The 26,588-nt window shown below is 41.5% G+C and overlaps 1 protein-coding gene across 1 annotated transcript in view; it reads left to right on the forward strand.

Moving 5' to 3' along the window:
* Positions 1-26,588, forward strand: part of LOC124288796 — a 318,833-nt gene that overhangs the window by 76,396 nt on the left and 215,849 nt on the right. The window contains exons 10-12 of the mRNA XM_046725327.1: positions 734-952; positions 20,231-20,422; positions 25,834-26,313. Of these exons, the coding sequence (XP_046581283.1) occupies positions 734-952; positions 20,231-20,422; positions 25,834-26,313 (891 nt within the window). The remainder of the gene's footprint in view (positions 1-733; positions 953-20,230; positions 20,423-25,833; positions 26,314-26,588) is intronic.

The following is a 26,588-nucleotide window of genomic DNA, read 5'->3' on the forward strand; positions in this document are numbered from 1 at the left end:
TCCCCGGTATTGTGATTACTCAGACACGAAAGATGGCTTAAGAGGTTTTCTCAGTATATATTTACATCCAAGAACATTGTTTTGGACCATTAAAATTGCCTATTGCCTAAATGTAATTGTTTGAATGGGACTTTCTTTTATTCTAAGTTTTTGGTTCCATGTGAAAAAGACGGAACAGTTCACGGAAATTTGAAGACAATTCTGTAAAATTGAATGTTTAATGTGTTTGCTTGTGTTTGATCCTCCGTCATTGCTTCCGCCAGAGTGGTTTTTTCGCTCAACCACAAGGATACACCACATGTAAGAGATTTAATACTTACTGTACCTCGCAATGACCGTCCACTACATGTTCTGTACTATGTTTTGGGAGCTTTTGGGAAAAATATTTCTCTTTTTCCATGTAGTTGAAACATCTTTATAGAATAAATGTTTTAATCCCTTTAAAAGTAGAAACCGAGGGGATTCGTACGAATCCATTTCATCTGTACCCCTTTTGTGCCATTTTTAACATTTTTTCTTTGATCCCTCTAAAAGCAATTTAAAAGCTCAACTTATTATTCTTTTTTACTTATGAAGCACGTTACACTATCCTGGTGTTAGAATTGTAGGAACTGATTAAAAACAACCATTGGTGCGTGTTTTGGAGTACACAAGAACTGACACCGTACTTTATAAACATGTTGTAAGAAATGTCATTGACGCTAATACTGTTAGATCAACTTTTCATTTGTAGCTGTGACATGCGATCCACCACGCTTTGATGACAAGTACCTGGATACGCCGGGTTGTCTGAACTTTCGTGAGGGTGCTTCATGTAAACTGGAATGTGAACTTGCCATAACACTGGTAGGAGAGAAATACATCACTTGCAAGAAAGAGACGAACGGAGAGGACGGACACTGGGTGTATGGCTCGTATGACGCCCCGAATCTCGAAAAGTCGTATTGCAAAGGTAAGTCTTATCCGTTGGTAATATATACTCATAAAAGTGTATTCCCCCATTGGACTCAGAATTGGTCAAAACATGATGATTTTTTATGCTAAACTAGTTCAGTGTTTAGCTTACCAGACTGAAAGTCATGTGTGTTATTGTCATGTACTTTTGGTCTTAAAGCTTAGGTTTCACATGCTAATAATATAGGTTTTTCCAGATTTTACTTTTTAACCTGTATTTCCCCCCATGTTCTAAATCCATTCAGATGGCTATGAAAGCGTCATCATTATGGAAACCACTGTTCAAACAAATCTGAAACTGGGCATATTCATCCCACCATTCTACCATGGCTATGTAAAATGCTCGAATTTGATTGGTCAATCAATAAAATCAGACGGTATCCATTTTAGATTGACAATGCGTCTGATTTCACTGCACTTCACTGCGCACGTATACATCACTGCTGCACTTCTTCAGCTTGGCCAACATGACTAATATCAACACAACAGACGTGATGGAAATGCTGATAAAACATTTATTAAAACTCGAAAAATACAATTATACGATTTCTCCTCCACAATTATTAGGGAACATCACTATCATAATTATTACCTTCTATTATAAAAATATTCCAACTCAATTACAATACACAGCCCCAAACATAAACAAACAATATGTAACATATAAATCAGAAAACCTTGTAAAAAACACATCCCTGTCTATCCCTAGTTGTGCAGCAAAACGTTCGTAAACATTTACCTACCTGGTAAATGGTATATTTGTTTCCGTTTAGAATGGGAAATTCGCAAGATAACGGTCAAGCGAAACACCACATTCATGCCACTTATACTCCATCATGTCCCGTTGCATCGTTCAAAATGTCAAGAATTAAACCACGAGAATTTCTCTCTCTGCCATCTTCCCTGCAAGGCTGTCACTGCTATGTTCGTACACTTTGAAAAAAGCTTGGCCACAATCCAGTCCCAAATGATGAGAACAATGTTCCAAGGAATCCCAAGTTAGTCGCATGTACACAAAGCAGCACTGTCACTCTTTTGTCGCATGCCGGGGTGGAGGCACGTACGTCAAATCATGATCGACACTCGCCGGTCATAAAAGTCAACAGTCTTTGATGAGTTACAGGTCGTAGGTCGATCAGAAAAAGGATCTATTCTTCGATTGTGCAGGGTTCAGATTCGACAGTCAGTCAAGTATTTTCCACTGTCGCTTCAAATTTCAACCTTTCGCAAAATGTAAACACTGGCTCCTCCGCCATTTCAAACTGTTGTGTAACTGTCTACTTCCAAGAAAATAAGTAGGTCAGACAATTCCATTATAGTGTGGCCAGGGGGGTACAGTAACCCGGCACACAAAACAATAGGCTGGTTTCGGTCGTGTTGAGTTATGATTATAAAAAACAAGCTCTTAGGTGTTACATTATTGCATTGAATAAACAGTAGTTTGTTTTCTTTTGGACAGAATATTTTTTATGTTGCAATCTTTAAAAAAATACGAACGGCACCTACCACTTCCTTCACAGACGAGTTCAATTCGTCTCTCGTCACATGCCGGAGTACGCAGTGTCTTCCGCAGGACGAGGAAGTTCGATTTTAAATCAGTTATGGTAGAATAGAGATAAACTTACTGTGTTTGGAAATAAGATGACTGTTAGACCGAATTGATAGTCTCTCAATTTCAGTTGAAGCCGAATGCGTAGCTACGGGTCTAACAGTCATCTAATTTCCAAACACAGTACGTTTATATCCGAAATGATACCTCCAAATTCATTTCCTCAAAGCACCCATCTTGTAGCTTGTAAGGTGATCTCCTCCGCATGTTGTATTCTGTCTTTTCAATGATTATTGTACGCACCATGTTAACACATTCACAATACTATTTATAGAATAATTCTAAATACCGTGGTGCCTATCCTCCAAAGTGTCCCAGCTAAGACAGATCCTAACTAGTTAGAACAGGAGTTAGGACATCCTACCGTTAGGATAAGACCACTTCTCGAAACTGTCCTATCCCTGTCCTAGGACCGAGCTGGGATAGTGAGCTCTTCAGTAGGTGAGATAGGAAAACCTTCATTAAGCTGGGGATTCACCTAAATATTACCCATGATTCACTGCATGAAAAACACACATATAAGGGCAACTACAATCTCGTTTATAAGGTAAATTGAAAGACTAGTAAAAAGCTTGAAAGCGCTGAAATACAGCTTTTGATGGACTTATTAGATCTAATTAATATTCATATCTTGTATCAAGAAAAACAGAGTGAACTTATATGTAAATATACTCGATATTTTTATCACATGAAATTCATTTCTTCAACAAGCAGATAACATTTTTCTTCAGAGTTTGAAAGTCTGCTAAAAAATCAATAAGATATGAACAAAAATATTTTCACTTTAATTGTTTTTTTTAATGAAAATCATGACTTGAACTCCCATTATGCGTCATCTCACAAAGTGAAAATTCACCTAGGAAATAAACAGGAGTTACATCCCTTATCGAGTTGGCCTTGACATTGACATTTCACAGCAGTGTGACAGAAAAGAGCAATGTTGTGAAAAAAAGGGGGACTGGGCATGCGCCGGGTGTGAGTGGACGTGCTCACTTCAGCTGACTTGAAAACTTGGACTACTTAGCCATGTAAGTTGCGCTATACACTTGATAACTGAATCATAACGGGGTGTATATTCCCATATTACTCCTGAGTGTAAATCGTGAAGAGATGATGGACACTGAGACTTGGAAAGGGAGATGTGGACGACATGTCACCCGTCGCGGTTGGAGACAGATAGACAAGATGGCGACTAAATACGACCCAGAGTCTACATGGAGTACATCAACAGAACTAAACTTTAGAATGGTAAGCTTACTACTAGTGTCTTTTGTTATCCATTCATCACACCATATTCTCGGAGTGCAGTTTTGGAATTGCACGAGGACATGGCAGTCACGATGTAACATGGTCAGACATGGTGTCAGCTTCTAACGCCGTTACATCCCCTCACTCTGACTTACTCGTGCAGGTTTTGCCACCTCATATTATCCGGAGCAAACCACTGTTATGTTGTGGTGATGTTGAATCCAATCCCGGACCAGAGGACAACGTATCCCTCCAAAATTCGAAGTAAAAAATCATATGCGTTCTCACTCGGGAAATCCAACTAGTCAAGCTTGAAGTACAACAAAGAGTCAGCTTAAGTGTGAAGTAATCAATGTCCAGGAAAACCTCAAGTCAGTGTCTGCAGTCATTAATGAACTGAAAGAGGGATGATGTAGAACTAAATGACAGTTAACATATTTCTACGCTTAGACTTAGACGCTTTGGACGAACAACTGCAGGATCAGCACTCTATGTATTCATCAGTTCGAGGAGCTTGACAAACAAGTAGAGAGATTATAGATCTACAGCCGCAGAGATAGTGTTATCCTCTTTGAAATTCCAGAGGATGGACGAGGGGAATCATATAGCGAGAGTATATCAAAGGTGGTTCAGTTGTTCAACTCTGTGTGTGGCGATGGAGATAACTCTTTACAAGCAGTTGACATAAAAAGATCTCACAGATTAGGTGGTGACGACAGTTCCAAACCCAGACCTATCATTGTTTCATTCTGGGACATGGAGACAAACGAGAGGACTTAAGATCAAGTAACATTGGTATTGGAAGTGATCTCACTCCGAACCAGAGAGAAGTTCTCCATTACCTATCAGCGAACAGTAAAGGAGGCTATTACTAGAATGGAAAACTCATAATCGTCTATGAACATTCCACACATGCACCTCGACAACGTGGAGAAAAGGATAACGGTAGACAAATTGTTCGTTTTAATAGGAACGGTCCCAGGCCTAGGAGGCCATAGGAACGCGGGCGGGCTCGTCCAAATGCACCCCTGATCTCTACGGCCACTTGACAACATGTTTGTATCTCCACATGGAATATTTCTGGTATAAAGAATAAAGAAAACGATATATGTTTTCTTGACTCTGTTAAGAATTTGGATATTTTTCATCTGTCAGAAACATGGACTAGTGACGATTATTTTGAGCTTTTCCCAAATCACAAGTGTTTTGCTGTTCCAGGAACAAGGATATCACCCACCGGAAGGATGTCAGGTGAAATTACGGTATTCATTAGAATCTGACTTGTTAGGTTTGTAAAGAATATTCATAAAAGCACTAACTGCATATTTCTGTTATTTGATTAATCTTTGTTTCCATTTGGAAAAGATGTACTGCTCACCTTTGTATACATCCTACCGGAAGGCTCTAATTGGTACAAAGATAAGACTTGTAAAAACGGCATATTGTTACTGTTGGATATTTACAGTGATTTTACGTCAACCTTATCAGATTATGAAAGTGTCATATGTGGGGACTTTAATTGAAGAACCAGCAAATTAGATGACTACATTGATGATAACTATAAATATATTGCACCTGATTTTGAAGAAGTGAATGATTACATATCTGATCATTTTAAGCAACGACGATTCTCTTGTGACAACGGTGTAAATGCATTTGGCAAATACCTGATTGATCTATGTAGACTCTATAACTTGCACATATTCAATGGCCGCTGTGGAAGCGATAAAGGTGTTGGTGATTTTACTTTTATTCGTAATAATGGTTGCAGCGTTATTGATTATGACAAATACTATCTTTTGACATTCAGTCAAAACCTGATTCTGAACACCTGCCAATTATATTCTCATTTACGACCAACTCAGTTTCGGGTAATATTGCTGATAACTGTCACTGTTACTACTGATTTAAGCTTCACCAAGCACACGTGGAAGCTTGATTTCGAACATATCTATGTGTAAATGCTCAAAAACTCATCTGACGCTTTAAATGATGCAACATATATCTCTTTATTTGATGTTGAACAAGGGGTTAACATGTTGAGGTCAGCTGATTGTATGAAGCGAGTTGTTACATCAAGCAGTAAGGCACATAATTCGTTTAACAATGCATGTCAATCTTTTAAACAGCAGCGCTGTCATTTTTTTAACATAGTAGTATACACAATGGTGGTACGGGACCAGGCCCCCCAAGGGCTCAGTTTAAAAATTAAGCCCTTGAGGAGTCCCTAATCCCGTACCACCAGTGTGTATACTACTACTGAGGTGCAAGCAAAATTTGATGAAAATTGCTCCAATAGTTTCTGAAATATTGACTTTTAAGTGAGCATGGGGTCAGTCGGGAAAAGGCAAAATTTCCAACATTTTGTCGAAATTAAGTCTTAATTCATCTAATGAAGTCATCGAGAGTGTTCCCAATGCCGTTTTGTTATAGCGTAACCATCTGCCGAGTTGCATGCAAACTTTCACGAAAATCAGTCAAATAGTTTAGGAAATAATCACTTTTTAGTGAGCATGGGGTCGGTCTGGCGAAAGGCTAATAATCCAGTGTATTGTCGTTCTTGTTATATATTATCTAGGCGAGAGGTGTTTTTAGCTGAATGAAACTCAAGTCTCGGAAGTCATCACCTCGCTACCATCTCGGGGGTTGCTTTGAGCGAGAGCTGTGGATGAGTATAAGTGTGTGTGTCTCTCGGCTCGTGTATGATGATGCATGGCAGGCTGACTAGCGAGGCTACAAATGTCTGTAAGTGAATGAAACACATCTCTCGGCAGTTTACTCCCCTGGTCGTCATCTCGGTATGACCGAGTGAGCACTGTGGGCGAATCGCAGTGTGTGGCTCGGCTTGGCTTGTACAGCTTGAGTGAGCGATAGTCTCGATAGCATTGAGAGAGCGCTGTGTGCGAGTTGCAGTGTGTATGTCTTGGCTTGGCTTTTTACCTACAGCTTGCTGAGATGCCTGGCTTCGTTATGTTGATGTCCGCAAAAATGTTTATTGTGAATCATCTTCTATGATTTGTTTGGTTGTCGTAATGAAGGCTTGTTGGGCCTGTTGCTTTCCGTGTTTTATGGAAAAAAAAATCTTGTCTTCGCAAATGACATTGTTTTACGAGACTTGGTCCGAATCTCTTGTTTCATTCTGTGATATTTTGTGATTTCTGATAGTACCAAACGAAACTCTTCTTCAGAGATTTTAGAGTCGGTGAGCACGGTGGAAATATCGTCGTCTATCGTGTTTAACTTCGCTTTGGCCAGAATTCTAATTTCTTTGTGTTTCAATGCTTTACGCTGCAGTCTGTGAGACACGTACTTAAGGGTCAATCTCATCATCCCTACCACTCCGGCTGTTATTTCGATTACTAGCACCACGGGTGCGGCCATGATGGTGGATAATAACCCGATACCTGCAACGCCTAATCCCATGTTGACTGAAACCAGAGCGCTGTCAACACCGTCCACGGAATTGACGGCCCTGTGATATTTTTTCTGTGATGCTGACCACGTATCGCGTTCACGTTCTAGTTGTTGTTTGATCTCGCATATCTGTCGCAAACGAAACCCGAAACTGGTTTCCAGTGTTTTTGCTACTTCATCCACGACTGGTACAGTCCCATCTTATGTGTGTGTATATATATATTTTTTTATAAAAGAATATTTTATTGGTTTTCTGTTAATGTCCGATCGATGTATTTGAGACTGATAAGGTTTAGATTATCGTACATGTAAATATTCGATACATGAATCGAATTTTTTTCTATAACACGCACTCCATTGAGGCTTATTAAGGGTGTCGATCTCGGTCTTATGAGGATACGACACCGTTGGCCATTGTGTCTGGTGAACCAGCGTATTATCAACCCAGTAAAAAGTGTTCGTTCTGACCTCCCACGAGCGTCAGCGAGATAGACATCTATTACAAACGAGGTGTGTGATTTGATAGTCAAATATGAATTGAAAAAATCCCCTTGGTAATCGGGTACGTCAAACCGTAAATATGAAGACATGTTGTTTGAAGCTAGCATGTTGCCCGTGTGACTTGGTATTCATAAAACTTGTACATCAAACGCTGGAGTGAAAGACTGAGAAAGATCCCGTTGTTTGTAATTTTGGAGACGTACCCATTTTTTTTTAAAGATATGTGTGGTGAGGTGAGGGTCATGTCGATCAACCAGTCTGGCTGTTTGAAGTTATACGTATACGTTGTCTTTTAAGTGCAGGACGTACAAGGTGTTTTCCTCGCCAAGCAGATCGAATCCCCGCGTGTCCCCAAGATCGACTAGCGTTACGTTGGAATGATGGTTGTTCCTCCGTTGTTTTATACAAAATTATGAAATGGTTTTCAATTGGTTATTAGATAATTCCTCGGATGTGCATTTCAAACCCATGAGATGTATGTTGTCGAGTAGGAAAAACTTGGTATGCGATATCTGGTCTTCCACGGTCATGGTGACTCCCCTGCAGACTGGTGTAGGCGTTAACATTCACCCGAATGAGTGAGAGAGACTGGTGGCGCTCACGGTCGGCGGCAAGGCCAAACAATACTTGGGTCGTGGTGGCGACCAGACTCCTGATATAATTCACAAAATGCCAGTCAAAGAAATCGACAAGCTTTACGCGAGATACGAAGCCAGACTCTGTGCCTAAATGACAAAAACCATAGGGGCGGTCATGTCGCAGATCTACGCCGGCGTAGCTTCGTACTTCCTTCCCATTCCACTGGAACGTTGACTTTACCTGTGGGAAGATCTCTAGAAAGATCCGTTCATTGACCACGCTTTGAGCGCCGTCAGCTGCGTCATGTACCACAGGTACGGCATGTTTTTAGCTCTGTTGACTGCGGCGATCACGACCACGGCAAAGCACTGTCAATTTAAAGAAAATAATGATAACAACATACAAGATGTCATCGACGACGGAACAACAACAACAACCAGAAGTGATTGATACCGTAACCAGAAATAAAAGGATCCCCAAAAAAGTAGCTGCCACCACCACCACCACCCCGGGCAGCGGTGCCTGCACTCAGTTAGAAGTAAACCCTCACATCATGTTATAAAAATGTCGACAACCGATGGAAAAACGTTTGTCAACGACCCGTATCATGCCGTCGTGGTCAGCGTACTGGTCAAAGGATACGCTCAATTGAGTAAAATGATCACAAACCACCGGCACCCAAACCCAAGCTCAATTTCAACCTGCAAGACATGGGCATGCTCGTGTTCGACTTGGGACGGCCACCAAAGACAACTTAACTGGTGTGGGCTACAGGGATCAGATTCTTTGACATTCCAACAGGACAATGTCCGCCCTACTACGGCAAGGGTTGCTATGGATTTCTTGCAACACCACAACATTGACTTACTGCCTTGGCCTGCAAATTCACCGGATCTCTCCCTGATAGAGCATGTTTGGGACGAGATGGATCGACGTCTACGCCGTCTTCCTCATCCGCCAGATAACGTCCTGGACCTTGCAACAGAACTTGAGAGAATCTGGCATGACATGCCACAAGTCTTCCTTGCACGTTTGATAGGCTCTGAGGTTTGATGTACCTTTGACATTGTTATCCTACTTATCAACTGGGATAATATTTTGACAATGCACAGTTTCTTTATGTGGCTAGTATATTTATGTGTGCATACATAAAAAAGACCCAAAAACATGGGACGACGAGCACCTTTTAATGCAAGTACATGCCTCATGGCAAAACTGAGAACTGCAGCAGGAAATGCACCACCGACTATTGGGGCATTGACATGAATGGGTTTTGTCAACTACACGTGCGAAGTGTGCGGCGTGGGTGTGAAATGCCATTATCGTCGTTGCAAAGCCCACAGAGCAGACGTGGTCCAAGGCCATCTCATCTACTTGACGAAAAGAAACTACCTCAACGAACGCAACCGACTGCTGAGAATAAAAATCTAACGTGCATCGCTTTTTTAATATTTTTATATATTTTTTATAAGTCGGTCGAAAGTTTAACTATCCAACATATTGACGGGGTTGCTAACATTTAACAGCGAGACATACTTCGCACACCAAACAAACGACTAGAGATTTTGACTCGCAGTCGAACATAGCGATGAAAATCCTATTAGAGATTTGACTTCACATGTGAAAAACATAGCAAAACTCAAAAACCCCATTAGAGATTTGACTTCACATCTGTCTGGTGAACACCAACGACCCGAACGACTTCAACATCACCAATCTATACACCGACGCTGAGACTCAATCTCTGCTGCTGAGGAAGGGATTCTACCTCTACGAATACATGGACGGCTGGTCCAGGTTCGACAAGACACGATTGCCTCCCATCAATCACTTTTACAGCTACTTGACCGACTCGTCCCGGACGATTACTCGCACGCGATTAACATGTGAGACAAACTGGGCTGCAAGACTCTGGGCAATTATCACGACCTGTACTTGAAAGCAGACGTGCTGCTCCTGGCCGACGTGTTCGAGATATTCAGCAACGTGCTCGAAACAGTAGGGCCTGGATCCCGTGTGGTATTTCTCCTCCCCCAGTCTCTCTTTGGACGCCTTGTTGAAAAAGACCGGCGTGAAACTGAAACTGCTAATGGATTACGACATGCATCTGTACGTAGAGAAAGGCTTGCGAGGTGGAATTTACATGGCCTCCAAACGATTCGCCAAAGCCAACAACAAGTACGTGGAAGGTCACCACCCCAGCAAACCAACCAAACACATATTCTATCTCGACACCAACAACCTGTATGTCTGGGCCATGAGTCAGTATCTCCCCAACGGGGGATTCGAATGAGTCTAGTCGCCCATCAACTACAAAGTCACCAGACTCGTGGGCAAGAGACCCATCGAAGCCATCAAAATGAAATCTGTCGAATCGTCGTCGGCAGCAGCACATCGCGATAAAACAGAGAAAACATTACCGGACCGGGTCAGCGTTAGGTACTTGTACCAGCCTGGAGAATACAAGCAGAAAACGCGCCACCGATCCGATATAGTCCATGAAAACGTACAACGTAGACCTTGTCGACATCAAAGATGGCGAACCGAACTTGTACTACTTGAAAGACGGACTGCCGAGAGCATTCGTCAGAGAGGAGTTGATGATCGTACCTCACGACACAGTCCTTTACACATCAACCACCGTGTGATGATAGTTTCTTGTCATGATTTTTTCGTCCGCCCACAGCGCTCGGAGGAGCAACCACCCCTGAGGCGACCCGAGCCTTTTTCCCGACCGACCCCATGCTCACTTAAAAGTCAATATTTCAGAAGCTATTTGACCGATTTTCATCAAATTTAGCTTGCACCTCAGTAGTAGTATACACAATGGCAGAGCTCCAGATAAGATTTAGCTCATGTGGGTACTGTACCCACTGTATTTTTTGGGAGTGGGTATTATGAATGTTGAGTGGGTATTTCATTTTCCGTTACCCACTGTTTTCAAATATGTGCGTATTTCAGTCATTTTACTCACCTAAGTATTATGTGACTGAGTAAGTTTACTAAGCAGGTATGTTCTGCCTTATGTCATGTCTAATCAAAATCAACTTAAATATAATGGAAATGATTTCATAAAAAATCACTCATCCTATACTGACAGTACAACACTTTCCCTATACTAACAGTACAACTTGATAGCAATCAATGTCTTTTGCATTACGAAAGCAATTTTTGTAAACATATTCCGTACGCATTTGTTTTAAACTTTTTACGTATCTAACATTTTAAATGCGTAATTGGTACGCAACAATTATTTTTCAATGCGTAATTGGAAATTTTCTATGCGTATTTTACCCGGATACGCAGCTTATCTGGGCCTCTGCAATGGTACGGGATTATGGACTCCTTGGGTGGACCTGGTCCCGTACCACCATTGTGTATACTACTAACATATTTCATAAACGCAAAGATGAGGCGTCTCCAGCTGCCTATATAACAAGTAGAAATGCATACAAATCAGCTTGTAAGACGGACAAGCGCAACTATGACCATAAGCAATTAATTGAATTGTATGATGCAATGGGTGATCCTAAATCGTTCTGGCAAAAACTGAAACACCTAACCCGTGGGGGCTCATCATCCAATACTAGTAATGTATCTCCAGAGACTTGATGAAACTACTTTCGGGACCTGTTTGCTGAAAACCAGATTGACCCCAGCAACGATCCATCGTTCGGTGATTACACCTTGTTCAATCAATGTGACTTGCAAACCCCTGATGATATATTTGATTCACCAATTAGTATGGGTGAAATATACGCCAGTATTAGCAGGCTCAAGGCAAATAAAGAGGCTGGGGATGATTACATATTTGGCGAAATGTTTAATTCTTCAGCAAATTTTATCCTACCTTATCTGGAAATTCTATTCAGTTCTCTTTATGATAAAGGAGAGTTCCCTGTGTCCTGTTTCAAAGCTATCATTATCCCATGTTAAAAAAATGGAGATAAAGCATTACCTGCAAATTACCGTGCCATATCACTTCTCAGTGTATTTGGCAAATTATATATACTAGGCACATAAAGAAACTGTGCATACAAAAATTTAAAATCTAAATTTATCGAATCTGTGTAGACACATAAGGATTTAAACTCAGAGATTAGTGACATGTATCCAACATGCATGCACGTGCCACGTTCCATGACGTCAGTGGGTTCGTCCTTGAGACGTGCAATACGTTGTTGCACGTGCATTCCGGGAAAGAGAAACAGAGCAAATGAATGCCACACAATACTGTAACTTTGGAAAGCTCAACCCCTGCCCTTGAGATCGTTCAAAAAATTTAACGGCTATTGAAACGCATAGCATGCCAAGGATCACGTCTGCACAACGTCATGAGGCCATTCGGGTGGTCCGTGGGGGAATGTCTCAACGACAAGTGGCTGCACATTTCCACTGCCATCAGAACACCCTTTCTGCACTGGTGAGAGGCTACCAGAACACAAATGATGTCATCGATCGGCCACGTTCTGGACGTCCACGTGTAACAACGCCAAGATAGGACAGATGGATAAGGGTGACCCATCTTCGCCACAGGTTTCAGACTGCAGTGATGACTGCCAGAACCATCCCAGGACTTCGCCGTATCCACCCCAACACAGTTCGACAACGTTTACGTCATCACGACGTTCCACCATACGGCCTATCCTGACACAACGTGATAGACAAGCTGGCCGAATGTGGTGCCGAAATCATATCCGCAGACCCTTGTTTTGGTGGAGAAATGTTGTTTTTACAGTAGTGATGGACTTCAACGGGCCTTTGGTGGTGGTTCCGTGATGATTTGGGTTGCAATAACAGCACACCAAAGAACTCCTTTGGTGATTGTTCAGGGCAACTTAACTGGTGTGGGCTACAGGGATCAGATTCTTCGACCTGTTGTAATTCCTATTCTGCAACATCATGGTCCTGGGTTAACATTCCAACAGGACAATGCCCGCTCTCATACAAGGGTTGCTATGGATTTCTTGCAACACCATAATGTTGACTTACTGCCTTGGCCTGCAAATTCACCGGATCTCTCCCCGATAGAGCATGTTTGGTACGTCTACGCCATCTTCCTCATCCGCCAGATAACGTCCTGGACCTTGCAACAAAACTTGAGTGAATCTGGCATGACACCCTACAAGCCTTCCTTGCATGTTTGATAGGCTCTATGCATCGTTGGTGCACTGCTGTTCTCAATGCCGATGGTGGACATACCTGTTATTGAGCTTGGGACATGGTCGTTTGACCCCTGTCCCACTTGTGGACGTCATTGTGATTAACTTTTCAATTGAAATTGTCCCGACTTGTTATGGTCTCATGATCCCTTTATTAAAGTTTATATGTACCTTTGACATTGTTATCGTACTTATCAACTGGGATAATATTTTGACAATGCACAGTTTCTTTATGTGGCTGGTATACTAATATCTTAAACAATAGACTTATATTCTGGGCTGAGTGCTGCAATACACAGCAGGATACTCTACCATTGATAATATATTTACCTTGCAGGCCCTTATCCGTAAATACCTCTCAAAAAGGGTGAACAAATCTATGCTTGTTTTATTGAATTTTCAAAAGCGTTCGATTCTGTCAACAGACAAAAGCTCTGGTATCTATTAAAAAAGAATGGACTTGGTTAAAAAATGGATAAAGTGTTGCGATCTGTGTACCAAAACGTGAAAGCATGTGTGCGTACATCGAATAGCGAAAACACAGAAACATTTGATAGTTCTCTAGGGGTACGGCAAGGTTGTGTTCTGTTCCGTTCTCATTTTTCATCAATGAATTGGTCGATGAAATTACGTCCACTTGTACAAATGGCGTTCAGTTATTCCCTGACTTACTCGAGCTGTCTCTTCTGTTATTTGCTGATGATGTTGTTTTGTTTTCCGATATGGTAGGTAATTGGACTCCTTTATCCCCCCTTTATTGTCAGACAAACAACATAAACATAATATTCTTATCCACATTTATTGCTTTTGGCTTAAATGGGGATTTTCGTTGAGTGTAGCACTAAGTTGACGAGTAATTGCTGATAAATTAACCCCGGTGATGTATCCTAGACTGTGCTACGCAATAATTGGCGTTACGCCTTCAGTACCCCAACCAATAGTGGCAACCAGTACCCCGACGGGTATGAACTAGCTACAGATTACCGTGTAGCTGGCAACCAATACCCCAACGGGTATGAACTAGCTACAGATGACAGTGTAGCTGACGAGCTTACCCCGACGGGTGCAGCCCACTGAAGGTGCCTACCAAGCGACTGTGAACTTACCCTGACTGATTATTTTGGGGTAAAAACTGCCCAAAATGGAGTTATGATCTAACTTAGAATCTCCATTAGCCATTATGAACAGTTATTATCTAACTACAATCCCCAAAACATCAAGACTGATTAAGTAAAACATAAATAAAATGTAGTACATTGACATGAGAATAAGAACCGAGCTAGGAGTTGGGGAAGCTAACATTATCGCATAGTATACAAAGCATCATGTGGCCATAGTAAGGAAAAGGAATTAGTCTGAATGTGCCACTGACAATGATTCAAAAATGACATAGGAACACCTGGAACAACTAGGGAGGCCCACAACCAACCTTAGGGGTAACGTAACGTCACTATAGGGCAGATAGTCCCTTGGGAACACCTGGACAAGCTGAATCTGCACTACGTCTCATGCACACGGGTGACTTGCCATAGGCACTGGTGCTTGACGAATGCTATATTGTTCTGTACGTATATATCGTGTGGAGCAGTCAGAAGACCAGCGTCCCAGGGTCTTGATCATATGATCCGGAATGCCCGCTGAAGCTGCTGAAGCTGCTGTAGTCGCAGCACCGATTCTAAAGGAATGGCCATTGTACGCAGTGTGATCATACCCAATCACACTTAACAGCTGTTCGATGGAGAATTTCCTATCCATGGCAAAAACACTAAGCATTGGGAACAATGGGTCCGTAGGGTGTGCCGGCCATTGGTTGTGTTGCACAAGATATTGGAGAAGCGTCCTAACGAGGCAGCACACTGATGTGTTTGGCAATCAGTAAAGCGTGATGATGACCCCTTTTCGGAAGGGGTCAGTCTTGGAAGCCTTAAGTTGAAGTGAAACTGATGATAAATCAGGGTTGAATGACTCAGAGTTCAAAGACAAGTGTAGTTCAGGGTTGTACGACTCACAAGTGAATTCGCCACATCTTAAAAAGGCGAAGAAGGCTATACAGCATGATACCTTCATAAGTCAGTCAACATATGGCGTGAACACACCTTGGCTCAGCTTTTGACACAAGTCCGTAAATATGTCAATAGAAATTGGCAGGCGGTTAGTAGTGTGAATCGTTTTCAAAACAGATAAAATCGTCTAAGAGGTGTAAAATGTCTCGGATGCCATAATGAGTGGAGGCTAACCAGCAATTAACCTGTGGTGGGAGATCAAAAAGTTTGGGACTTGATCGGAAGCCAAGTACTAAACGGGTATGGAAGTAGTATTTGTTCTGCCATTTGAGACCATGGAGATGCCACAGATCGGGATGGATAGGGATCAACTTGAAAGCGTCAGCAACGTCAGTTTTGTACACGTATGAACCCAGGACCCAAGGCTTTGATGAATGTGATGGCGTCGTCTATTCTAACATAAGAAAGAGAGAAGTCTGCCTTGTCGATGAGTCAAACTGGGATTGTCCTGGTCATTGTGCGGGGCCGATATGTCCACAATCAGTCTGAGCTTTTTGGAATACTTTCCTTGTACCACCCCAGTGGGGTTGATTCTGACGACTGGAAATGGAGGTGTCTGAAAGGGGCCAATCACGTAACCTTTCTGCAGCTGGCTCATGACGAGCTCCATTGTGGTTTGAGGATCTTTCGCAGCTGAGCATAGATTCCTGCATTCCTTAGATTGTGACTGGTAGAACTGGATTCCTGTGTGAAAGCCGAACTCGAGACCTGATGTTAGCTGATCAACAAATTGTCTATCCGGAAGGTGTTGAAGCATGCTATGTAATAACGACACATTTATAGGTGAATTCTTCTGACCATGTCACTGTTTCTTGGTCTTCCTGGCCACTGGCTTGAGCATCTTATCGGTCGCCTCCTCGCACTTGTGATTTGGGAGAGGCTTCTTGCAGAGAGTACACACATGCAGGAATCGGCAGGATGGGTATGTGCATTTGTCCTCGTTGAAATTGTTGAAAAATGGATAAGTCTCTGAAGACTTGGGGGACTTGCTTTCTCGTAGATGTGGATTATGGAGAGCTTGTCCGTGGAATGTTTGCCGTGTTGATAACCCTCTGTGTTGATGGCCTGCGGCTGCTCACCAAAGGTCAAAAATCGGTTTTGTGGTCAGACATGAAGCACAGTTCGCAGGTGTTAACGCGATTCCCAGCGACGATAGTGAAATATATTTGTTCGTCATGCTTGTCCCATGCAGGTACAGTGTTTGTTAGTGCTAAAGCTGCAGCTGCCTTGGCAGAAAAGGTCTTGTGATATTGGTAAAACAGGGTCCCACCAAATCTGGCATGCATTTCAACAAATAATCTTTGATACTTGTCTAGGCTGTCCTTACGTCTAGGCCACTCTAGGATTATGATATTTCTGTATCTGATGAATGTCACGATGAATTCCTGAATCGTCAGAATATGCTGAAGTCTGGCATCAACTGGGGATTTTAAATGTAGTTCATGCTGACCCAACTCAACGACTCTCGGTTGAATCACCACATCATCTGGCATTAACAAACATGCCAAATTGATATCCTTTCCTTCCACAATCTGGTTCCTAAGGGATGGAGACACAACATCTACGTCCATTAGCGAGGTATAAGTGGAGGAATGACAATTACCTGTGCACTGGGAAACATGTTCCGATGGATGTAGAGCTGTGAATAGGGTAAAATTTCCGGCTGTTGGTCTATTCCGACCAGTAGGCACAGATGGTGAGGTGGAAGCAGTCTGTTGGATGGTAGCCCGAAACTGTTGAATTTATTGCTGTTGGGACAGTGTGGCTTGAGCTTGCCTGATTGTGCAACGGAAGGAGAGAGTTCGTATTCAAACTGATGGTGTCCTGTAAATTTCGCACTGTCTGTACTAAAGAATTGTAATCCATTTCGGGAGCGTTGGGGTCGGCGTAGACCTTACCGTGTAATTCTTTTCACCCCTTGTCATCGGCGTGAACGTCTACAGTTTGCCCCACAACACCAAACCTGGCGATACAGGCTGAACAACATCAACATTGCCACAAAAGTCTTTTCATTATCATGACAATATCAGTGTCACTAGAATCAGGATAATGTCAGTGTATAATGGGAGTAGTGTCATGCACTTTCATCATCTTGCCCTGCCATGGCACTGAGCCAGCCTTGGATGCCAGATAATGACCCAGATGTCTTCTGATCTGTCTCCCTTCTTGGATGCCAGCAATCCTGGCCTTCTCATGGTATACATCAGCCAGCACTTCGTCCTTTCTCCAGGAGCCTGGGGGTCACGTTATGGTTTTGGTCCTCAAAATCCATTAGTTACTGTGGGTGGCAGGGTACATCATTCTCATAAGGTTGTGAAGTATGACATAGGTTGTGACGATCTTTCTGTATGTTTCTGTTCTCTTATTCATGGTTCTGAACAAAACTCGGAACGTGTGTGCCAGAATGCCAAAGACATTCTCAACTACACGTCTGGGTCCCGTTCCACAAAACGATCGTAGCACCAAGATGATCGTAACTCCCATACTTTAACATAGAGTTACGACTGAAGTAGCAATACGATCGTTTTGAGGAACGGGACCCTGGCTCTTGAGAGTCAATAATTAAATAATCTCTCATGTTACTCAATATTTCGAATAGAAAATGGGTTCATCAGACGCTTGTTGAGACCAAAATCATTGTCCCCGGCTATGAAATTAAGGCACTGGAACATCTCCTGGTAGACGTTTTTCATCAGGCAGGTTCGATGTGTTGTTCTCACTTTCCAGACCTTCAGTTACTGTAGATACTGGTATTATTGCTGGAGCCATCAGATGATCAATCCACAGAAACCTGTAGTAGTCTGCGTCAACTAAGGCCATGAGCACAATGGAGAAGAAGCCCTTGTAGTTTCTGTATTCAGAGCCAGTGTTCCAGGGCCAGGTGACTGCCACATGCTTGGCATCCAGAGCACCACAGCAGTGTAAGATTGTGGCATTGTGTATTTCAGTGTAGGGTCAGCCATCTCTTTTCAACCTGCTCAGCAATGGCAGCCCAGCCTTCAGTTGTAGTTGGACACTGAATCGCCTCAGCAGCAAACGCAGCTTTGATAGCATCGCAGAATTCACTGATGATGAGTGAGATTGTATCTGGAGCAACGCTAAAGTTTTATGACAGACTTGGACAATCATCATCGCAGGCCAGGTGTCGGAGAGTGATTGTCAGTTTGAGACCAGGTGGACTGACCTTCGGTACCATGTGTACTTCTTGATTATTCTGTCCTCTTTCCTTCTGAGCACTTCATCATAGACCCCTCTGGGAAGCCTTGTGTAATCGACGAATGCCTTCTCATCTTCAGTTCTCAGCTCATCAAGTAGAGTTGTGTAGTGGCCATAACGACCCACACACACCTCGGTTTCCTCCTGCACCTCTATTTGTCCCTGCCCTGGAAAATCAAAATCAAAACAAGATAAGTACACAGTCAAGTGATAGCATGACAAATAAAAGCAAAGCGACAAATGGCAGAGTGCAATATAACAATGTTTACCTGTAAGTCGCGTTGCCTTCTTATGACAATCGGGCAGCATCATGTTTCCTTCGTATTATCTTCGCAAGGTGAAAATTTCCCGATGGTACCGATGGACAGACGAAGGCAATACGGTGATGACACGAATTCACAAGAAGCCATCTCGATGGCCGTGCGAAGGGAAAGATGGAGACACGTATGCATCACGAAAATGAACCTTCGCACAGGGTATCAGGGCTTTTTCGGCATGCCAAAGATTTTGCCCGCTCTCCCGATGTTGCTGCCGGAGGCGGAGAAACTCCTCCGGCGGCCATACGATGGCTTATGATGCCCTTACGAATGCCCCGATTGCTTTACGATCCTTTGCGAATTTGCACATTATCAAGTTGGTTTTCAATCTCATGTCAAAATCGGCACAGTGTGGTGGTGGTGGAATTTAACGTCGTGCTTGAGAATATTTCGCTCATATGACAACGTCGGCACAGTGTGACGCCTGCATAACAGAAAGACCATTGAATGACATCGAACAGTAGTTCCACATTTGGTATTACCTACCTTCCCCTTGCAGTGTAAAACTCGGATCGTAATTCTTTCATTTACAATATGTTTGTCGTTTGTTGGTTCTTATCACTGTCATGCACATCGACACGTAAGACAACCTTTAAAGGTCATCTAGCAATTATGAATAATACAAATATTTCAAGCATGGTTACAAAACCAGTTTCAAGAACAGTTCTTTCCATTTTCAGTTATTCTTCTAGTTTTTTTCAGTTTGAGACTATTGTTGTGAAAACTCGGCCCCAGTTCCACAACGCGATCTTAGCTAGATGACTGTGAAAACAGGCCCTGGTTCTGGGTTGTGCATGCGAGGCTCAGCAGGTCTAAATTGTTCAAGAGTTATTGGATTTAAGTTGATAAATTAAAACGAGGACGAAAATTGACACGTATTTATAGTCAGTGAATTGGTCATTCTGCAATCCTGATTTGCTTCAAATACTTTGAAAAGAGATACACGTTCGGTAATATGATACTATCTTCCAAGATTGTCATATAACACATATCGTATAATTTAAAAAGTTTCGAATAAAATTATGGAAACAGCTGCTACCCCATTATTAAACAGAACAAGTATTTCTTTTTATTACATGCATATTAATACAGAGTTATATTTAGGTTTAATTAACCGTAATCTTTTCTTGTTTTTCCTGCACTAAAACCAGTATATATTTGTTTCAGTACACAAGTGCAAACCTTTACCTGCTCCAAACAATGGGGCCATGGTCTGTGACAGTTGGACAGGGGGTAGTCAATGTCAACTGCAGTGTAATGACGATTATGACATTCCGGACTCCGTCTCCTTACAGAAACTGTTCCTCTGTGGAATAGATACAGGGAAGTGGCCCACTGATATTGTACCCAACTGTACATGTAAGTGTTAGTTACACTTATTAAACATTTATTCTTGCGTTTCGTGGCATCCATTCAAGTGACACAAGGTCACATACTTTTGAAACCCTTTGAACCGAACCAACATTCAAATGCTATAGGGAATACCGTATTGTCCGATGATATCTACATCTTCAATTTGTCAAAAGTCCGGATGGACATGCATCCATCCCCGTTATCCGTCATGAAGATTCCGGAGCCAAGATATTCACCATGTAAAACCAGTAAGCATTAGCATTCAGTTGTTACTGCATTAATTACCATTATCATTGGTATTTTAATTCCCTTTATGCATGCCAGATTAGATGTAAGCCTGTTCTGTGTTTTAGTACTTCACTCTTGCTTGACAACGCTATAAATATAGAATAACGAATATATCACCAAGAGTTGATAAAGTTACAAATATCCGATGCTTGCCGAGGAATGTTTTACTTGCATCAACGAGTGTTGATAGATTTGATCAGAGGAAATTGTATTTACCATATAAAATCACTCTAGTTTTCAAAGAAAAATGTACATTTCTGAACACGGTACTGCCATTAGACTTGCAGTGCAACGATATCATAACATTGTCACGTCATCAAGTTCATGACTTTATAGCATTGTACAAAATCTACTGTCAAAACGATATCTCCTTGGAGAACACCGTTCTGGATGATAAGCATCTATTTTGAAACGTCGCATCATAATATAGTAAATCCATCCTTTCTTATTGACTTTATATTTGTTTGGTACATTTTAAAATTTCTTATATGAACAACAATTACTTTCAGAAACACGCATGTGTGGCAAAATAGAAATTCAGATTACCAGTTATTACTTTCCCTTTCGTGACAAATAGCACTTGGACACTCTAGATTTTTTCTTAATACGTAGTCAACAATTTACAATATCAACACTACATTCTACGGGTTAACATGCAAAAAACAGGCAAAAGAAACAATATTTTACATATGTGCAGTTTCAGATGCAAAGTGAGTGAGTTTAACTTTACGCCGCACTCAGAAATATTCCAGCTATTTGGCGGCGGTCTGTAAATAATCGAGTCTGGACCGGACAATTCAGTGATCAACAACATGACCATGGATCTACTTAATTGGGAACCAATGACATGCGTCAACCAAGTCACCGAGCCTGACCACCCGATCCCGTTAGTCGCTTCTTACGACAAGCATAGGTTACTGAAGATCAGTTCTAACCCGGATCTTCAAATGCATTGATATTGGCATTTTGAGTGTGGTCACACGGCAAAAGTTCAAAATCAACATTGAAAATACTCCACCAACTGTCATAAAAATTGAAATGAAAAGTTATTCATAATTGATGGGAACAAGCATCTACAGTTTAAGGTTAGATAAGCCAATCTTAGCACCAGCCTTTAACTCATTAAGGCCGAGATCCGCATATATGGGGCAAATTAATCAGCGCCTCACAGCGAATGACGTGTTTATGGGGCGGGTAATTGGCAGTTTCTCACAGCGAAAGCCACATATATTCGTCAACAGAAAGCACCCCTTATTCAGCGAGAGACGCACATGTATGTTGTACTTTTAAAAATAGCACTGTACCTATTATTTCAACCAATTTAGTAGTACTTAGCAAATATTAGCTTTTCTTGCGAGAGATGCTACCTTTAGTGTCGATCAGAAGAAGTATTTAAAGCGTTTTGATTGCAAATGCTAATCATTATCATAGGCTTGTACAGCGTTTGGCAAATGAACACATGTCGGCGAGAAAGGGGATTATGATGTTTTTACAGAGGTAAGTGTCTGGTATTCTCCATACTAAAATACTTCGTATGCACATTGATTGAATTAGATGTAATGGTTTAGAGGTTGCTGAAGATTATATTTTCTTCAACTTCCTTATAAATAGGAAACAATATACGAAAATAGGGAAAAACAAAGAATTCAAACACAATAGAATAGTTTGAATTTATATTTAAGGTATTCTTATGTTGTCATGTTTCATATAATGAAATATAATGTATAAACAAATAATTTTACTTCCAAGCTCGTATAGAGCTTAATAATTTGAAGCCTACTGAATTGTACGGAAGCGTAGTAGGGCCACGGTGAAAATGTAACTATTTTTTTTCAATAATCTAAAGTTGATAATGTTACCTATTCGAATATCGCGCCTTTGCATCGAATATATATACATGTCAGTGTTATTACAACAATGAAATCTTTTACTACGTTTTTTAGAAAACACAATAAGTTGGTAATTCAAAAATTCTAACACATAGACAGCAGTAATATCATAAGTTATTACATATAAACCATTCAAAGGTATTTCAAACATTTTTGTTCAAGCTGTTGAAAGTTTCATGTTGATTTGAATTGTAAGTTTTCTATGCAATTTACATGAGCATCGTGTCAAACATTTGTATTTGATCACTGTAATTATCAAATCCGGTGTAATTATCACGTGTATCAATGAACTCAGCCTCTATTGATCCATCGTCAATAAAAGCTGGATAGTAAATCAGTTACGGTATCGATACACATGCGTATAATCGATGAATCAGATTACAGTCATGAGATAATTAAACACCTCTTTCGACCTTGAAATAACAGCCTCCGGTAGAATGCATATGTATACTGAGTCAAAAAAAGAAACTTCACAAAATGTAATTTTTTAAAATAATGAAAATATTTTCGCTGATGATACATCTATGTATCCGAAATGGGATCCCTATCTTTCGACTCTAGAAAAACGTCAGCAAAACCCACTCAAACCCATCCATTCGTCGTGCAAATGACGTTAGTGCCAAATCAGGTTTTACGCGTGCAGTCGATCACGTGATCTTCGCATCGCAGTTTTCTTCATATGCACGTGTTTGCATTGGCCTCAAGAATTGAAAAAACACTTTTAAACCACAGTTCTAACGGTACTTTAAATGCCACGATTGTCAAATGTGCAACGTGAACGTGCCGTTGGCATGTTGCAAGCTGGAAGATCAGTTATTGACGTCGCAAGAGCAATGGGATGCAGCCGTCGTACTGTGTATGACTTGCGAGGTCGTCTACAACAAACTGGCACCACTTCTGATCGCCAAAGGTCGGGTCGTCCACGTGTGACGTCACGAGCAGAAAACCGTCAAATCGTCCTACGTCACCTACGTGACAGATTTCTGCCGGCTACACGAACCAGGGCTGAGATGTTGAGAGGTCGACTGTCCTCACAGACCATTCGAAATCGGTTGCGGGCTGCCAATCTCCATTCTCGACGTCCATATCGTGGGCCAATATTGACGCCGTTTCATCAACGTCAACGTCTGCTGTGGGCCCAACGTCAACTCCGATGGACCCAGAGATACTGGAATCGAGTCGTCCTTAGCGATGAATCCAGGTATAACCCTCAGATTCGCGGACGGCAGGCATAGAGTCTGGAGACGACGTCGTGAACGGTATGCCCAATGTTGTGTACAGGAAGTCGACAGATTCGGGGGCGGAAGTTGCATGATGTGGGGTGCTTTCTGTGGGAACAACCGTTCCCGACTTCTGGTCATCCGTAGAAACCTCACAGCTGCTCACCCCTGAACTCGTTCCTTTCATGGCGGCTCATGGCCAAGGTCTACAGTTCCAGCATGATAATGCTCGGCCGCATACCGCGATGTTGACACGAAATTTCCTTCAAAACGCTGGAATCAACGTCATGGACTGGCCATCGAGGTCCCCTGACCTTAATCAAATAGAGCACGTTTGGGATGCACTTGGATGAAGGCTTCGTGGTCTTAGGAACCAACCTCAGAATTTGCAGGAACTTGGCGCTGCCTTGCAAGAGCAATGGCGCAGAATCCCCAACCACGTGTTCACAAGCATCAGGCAGTCGATGAGGAGACGGTGTTTGGCAGTGGTGAATGCGCGTGGCGGCCATTCACGATATTGAACCGAGAAATTTCGAATTTTTATTCTTGTGACTTGACATTCTGTATACCCATGTTTTGGAACGGCGGTGTAGCCTAATGGAACTGATTATGGCACTGTCAGTGTATCGAGTACATCACACTGATCTCAGCATTGAAATAATAACAATTTAACCATCTTACCATATCTTGTTCTTTTATAGTGCCCTGAAGAAAGAATGTGAAGTTTCTTTTTTGACTCAGTATAGTTACGTCCTTGTTGAAAGGTTTGTCCCGTGACAGGTGTAAAATAAACAGATGCGCTGTTATAACATTGGACAACTTGCTTTCTGGAGTCACGCCCCTCTCTGTAATGTTTATGCATGCATGCACATCTGTAATCTTATGAACCTCGTTTGCATTCAGTATCAATATAGGCACGCCCTCCATAAATTTTTGGAGGGAGGGTTCAACTGCAAGTACATGTATAAATATATACACTATAATAATTGTCTGTCTAGTCTGTCCATTCTATAATGATCCTAGAAGAAATTTCTTGCCACGCTATTACTACAAATTCCCTTCAGAGTGTAAATGTAAACTTATATTTACCACCAAAAATACCTCCATGCTTAATAACCTTGCCAAGTTTACTTTCTTTGCTCTGAAAATGAGGAGCAAGCAATTGTCCATTACATAACCTACATATTTTATAGTCACATGTATATTGTACTAGATATAACCTGCAGAACTTAAACATTGCTACTTGCACTGGTGGCGCGACATCAACATCTTTGTCAAACTATAATTGTAAAATGGGCTTGTGGCCTGATTTACAGAAATAAACTACTACTACACTATAATAATTCAGTATAGTGTCATTTCGTGAATTCTGTGATACGTGTACTTTAGTTTGGATATTCATTCATATCAAGGTGAAGATTATATTTACATGTACATGAAACCATTATGTTTTATGTACTAGTTGTGTGCGTAAAATCTATAGGAAAATAAGTACCATCTCTACTCAATGGTTGGATTTCAATCGCTTGGTTTTACTTATCGAAGAACATTAAAATGAGGACAAAGAAACTCGCCAAAGTATCTATCTACTCCTATTTGTCTTATGTGTATATTTCATACATCGTTACCAGTGTGTATGTTTACAATACACAAACTGTTACATGATAGCTTGAGTTGATAAAGCCGAAACCCAGCATATCGACTGGTCAACGCTATATTCAATAATCAGTCTCTATCCAATCTGTTGAGTGACCAAACGTGCTCTTCTGAAATTTCGCCTACGCCCCATCACCTGTCCTTTCCTCTGTGACAGGTCCTTTTTACAACCTTACCATATAATACTCCCCGATACACTCTTGCACATGCCTCTATAACCGATTCTTTTCGTATACATGTCCTTCGCTCATGGAGTTCATGCATAGCATAGACAACTCACAAAAATGTACCCTGCCATGAAGTCATCCAGAAAGCAGCACATATTCTAAGTGGAATATTTTCAGTTATGTTGCTTATATTTCAGACCGTGCAGACAGTGATGGATTTCGTATGGATGAAATATATTACTTCACTGGAAGATGTAATCAGATGAAGGAAGAAATTAAGAGAAACTTCCTTAAGGCAATGAAAAGTAGAAAAGTTTGTTCAGAGAAATATTGCAGCATTGAACATGTCACTATCAGGTGTGGTGATGAAGTTGATGATGACATTCTGGATTTTCGTCGAAAACGCTCAATACGCAGAAGTGATAGACGTCGTAGAAGAAAATCGTCTAACTACATTTATTTCAATATTGTGCTACGATCTGACTTGAAATCACAATCGTTTTCCAAAACCAAGCAAAATTATGTCTCAAGACTGAAGCACATTGCCAGAAAAATAGCAAGATCATCATTTCATGCTGGTGGCCAGCTTATCAAAGCCTTTAAAGTTCGAGTGAGAGATGCAGTTCCAGTTTGCAAACCAGGATATAAAGTTGGCTTCTTTCACAAGGACTCATGTGGTGAGTACTTACAAAATGGTTTATAACTAGATCATGATAAATGAAGCAACTGTTAATAAACCCTTCATTAATCCTGTTGGAGATGTAGCTTCTGATTGACCTCCCATGTATCCTTGGGAAATATATCTTTAATACTGTGTGATCACATAGAGTATGAGTGGCGACATCCTTTCACAAATGCACTTGTTTCACTTTTGATTTAGTCACTCGCAATGTGAGGCTCTCACATGTTCAACAGCCAAGACCTCTGCTCTGATTTTGTCCTTGCTCCCAAC

The sequence above is a fragment of the Haliotis rubra genome, unplaced genomic scaffold (assembly GCF_003918875.1).
Source record: "Haliotis rubra isolate DU_JTF1 unplaced genomic scaffold, ASM391887v1 Scf425, whole genome shotgun sequence".
Taxonomy (NCBI): Eukaryota; Metazoa; Mollusca; class Gastropoda; order Lepetellida; family Haliotidae; genus Haliotis; species Haliotis rubra.